Source organism: Penaeus chinensis, chromosome 6 (assembly GCF_019202785.1).
Source record: "Penaeus chinensis breed Huanghai No. 1 chromosome 6, ASM1920278v2, whole genome shotgun sequence".
NCBI lineage: Eukaryota > Metazoa > Arthropoda > Malacostraca > Decapoda > Penaeidae > Penaeus > Penaeus chinensis.
Window position 1 is genome coordinate 11,974,549 of NC_061824.1, and position 2,500 is coordinate 11,977,048.

The window sequence follows — 2,500 nt, forward strand, 5'->3', positions numbered from 1 at the left end:
CCAGAGAGGTCGGTCCGGTTCACTTGGGATGAGGCAAGGCATGGTTCTAGCAACACTTCACGTACATAGAGGAACAATTTTAAATGGCTTTCGTTAAACCTGCAAGCTGGCCTGTTTATACCTCTCGAAGTACATAATTTGTGTTTTCTTACAATTGGGAATTCAGGGAAAGGCCCCCGAAATTATCTTTAAAAGGCAGATCCAGTTCGGGGAGGGAAAGATCGAGGCCGCTTGCACGTTTAAAATATGGCTGGAAACACAACATTCCACATGAGCGGTAGACAGGAGGATTGGCCGTCGCTCACTAACACCCCGAGAGGTTATCATTAGTTCCATGACAATCTAGGGAACACCCACTTAACTGCTAAGTACATACTATATTCTTTGGAAAGTTGGATAAATTAAGGTTCACTAAGTGTTTATGTTCTGTGTTTACACCGTGTATCACTCCTGCTTTACAGCTTAACAACCCTGGATCACTTTTCACATTTGGCCTCTAATAAAAATAAAGGAAATGGCTGTGGACACTATCTAACAGGTAGTAGTTCTTGGCTGGCCACTCGCGCCGCCGGGGTCCGAGTGCTGTCTGTGCATGTGCGTGGCCAGCGAATACTTGTTTTTGAATTCCTTGCTGCACACGGGGCAGGTGGCGTGCTCCATGTTGGAGTGCACCATCCGGACGTGCCGGTTCAGGTTGTACGACGTGATGGGCTTCTGGCACTGCGGACAAGACACGTAGCCGTCGCTTCCACCCAGGGGGCGTCGCCACGGCACTCCTCCCCCCGGCCCTCCGCCTCCTGGGGCTCCTCCCCCTCCGCCCGCGCCGCACACACCGGAGGGTAGGCCGCCTCCCCTTGCGTCCAGGTACGTGCCGCCCAGCGCCCCGCCGTGCAGACCGAGGTCCGTCACGGTCGCGCCGTACTCGAAGGCGCGTAGAAGGTCCAGACCTGAAGGAAGCAAGAGAGTAATGAGAGGCTGTGAGGCATGAGGGGCCGCGAAATGTGCGTGAAAGGCCAAACACCGTGAAGAAATCATGCTTTGGTAGGAGATGCATCCCCAACGCCCGGCGAGAGCCCGCGCTGCCAGGCCACGGCTGGAACAAGAGAGTCATAGCAGAGATTGCCAAAACCATGAACCGCCAGAAGACAAATCTTGAATTCATGCATACAAAGAAATTCTATGAGTGGAATGGAGAACAAGCCAAGAGAGTGAAGAAAACCAGCATAGCCAAGAACAGCACAAGAAAACCTGCAGAAGAACACACCAGCAGTAGTCCAGTAGTCAAGCTGAGAGCGAACAACCAAGAGCTGTGCTTCCATGGTACGCAACGTCAGCCTGGTTAAAGCCCTGGTTTCTGATTGGTCACATCACAAACAGCTGCATGTGTCTTCGCCAATCAGTAGACAGTTCCTTAATCAAAGGACGTAAATGCCGATACCACGAAAACACGTCTTTGTGAATGAAAAGCATAGCAAGAGACTGAGTGGGCGGCGCGTGGGCGGTCGTGGGCGGCGTTGGAGGCGTACCTGAGGCAGTGAGGAGGTTATGGCGTGTATGGGCGCTGAGGTGCGGGCGGAGTTTGCGTTGTGGGCGTGCCCTCCTCTGTGTGGGTGTGGTACCAGATCCCAGAGGTCTGTGTGGGCGGGGGGGCCGGTGGGGGGTACCCGTGGGGAGGCCCCAGGGGGAGGGTGGGCGTACTGGGGATCTGCTGCTGATTCTGGTGATGCTGATTGGACGAGGGAGGCTGGAGGTAGGTGGGCGTGGCTGGCCTGTGCGGCTGCAGAGAGTGATGACCGCTCGGGGACACGGGCGTGGAAGACGAGGAAGGCGCGCCACCCATGGGCACTGTGTGGATGTTCCGGGGATGGTAGCGGGCCTGATGGACGCTCAGACTGTGCTTGTTCTTGAACATCTTGGCGCACAGGGGACAGCGCACCTCAAGGGAGTCGTGGGTCCGCTTGAGGTGCAGCGACAGGTACGAGAGCTGTACCCTCTTGCTGCACACCGGGCAGGACACCACGCCCACCTCCTCACACCCACCCATGTTCCCAGCCACACTCACGCCCATAGTCATATTAGGTACGCCAGCGCCGCCACCTCCACCAGCAACACCACTGCCGCCCACGAGGCCCTCCAGGCGGACCAACAAATCTGGAAGAAAAGCAAAACTGACTCGTCAAGCACCAAAGGGGGAAGCACTTACCTCGAGAAAGTTTTTTGGTTACTTATTTTAGGTTATTACTGCTACCTTTACTGGCTCTCCTGATCACAAAGGAAAGTATGCTGAGGCATAAGCCAGTCAGCATATGGGGCTCTTGCAGTCTTCCACTCTACTTACCGCCGGCAACACCTGGCATCTTCTCTACCAAACTCTACTTGACTGAGTGGCTCACACGCACAAGCACACAAGCACACGTGTCAAAAAAAAAAAAAAAAAAAAAAAAAAAAGACTGAATAATAAGGAAGCAGAGTCACTTGAGTCTGCACACGGGAGGCGGGG

The 2,500-nt window shown here is 54.5% G+C and overlaps 1 protein-coding gene across 1 annotated transcript in view; it reads right to left on the minus strand.

The window, feature by feature from the left end:
- Positions 1-813: 813 nt before the first annotated feature.
- The window catches only part of LOC125026188 (protein bric-a-brac 2-like), a 90,728-nt gene continuing 89,041 nt past the window's right edge, over positions 814-2,500 (minus strand). The window contains exons 7-8 of the mRNA XM_047614480.1: positions 1,527-2,151; positions 814-947 (exon numbers count right to left, since the gene is read on the minus strand). Of these exons, the coding sequence (XP_047470436.1) occupies positions 1,544-2,151 (608 nt within the window). The 3' untranslated portion in view covers positions 814-947; positions 1,527-1,543. The remainder of the gene's footprint in view (positions 948-1,526; positions 2,152-2,500) is intronic.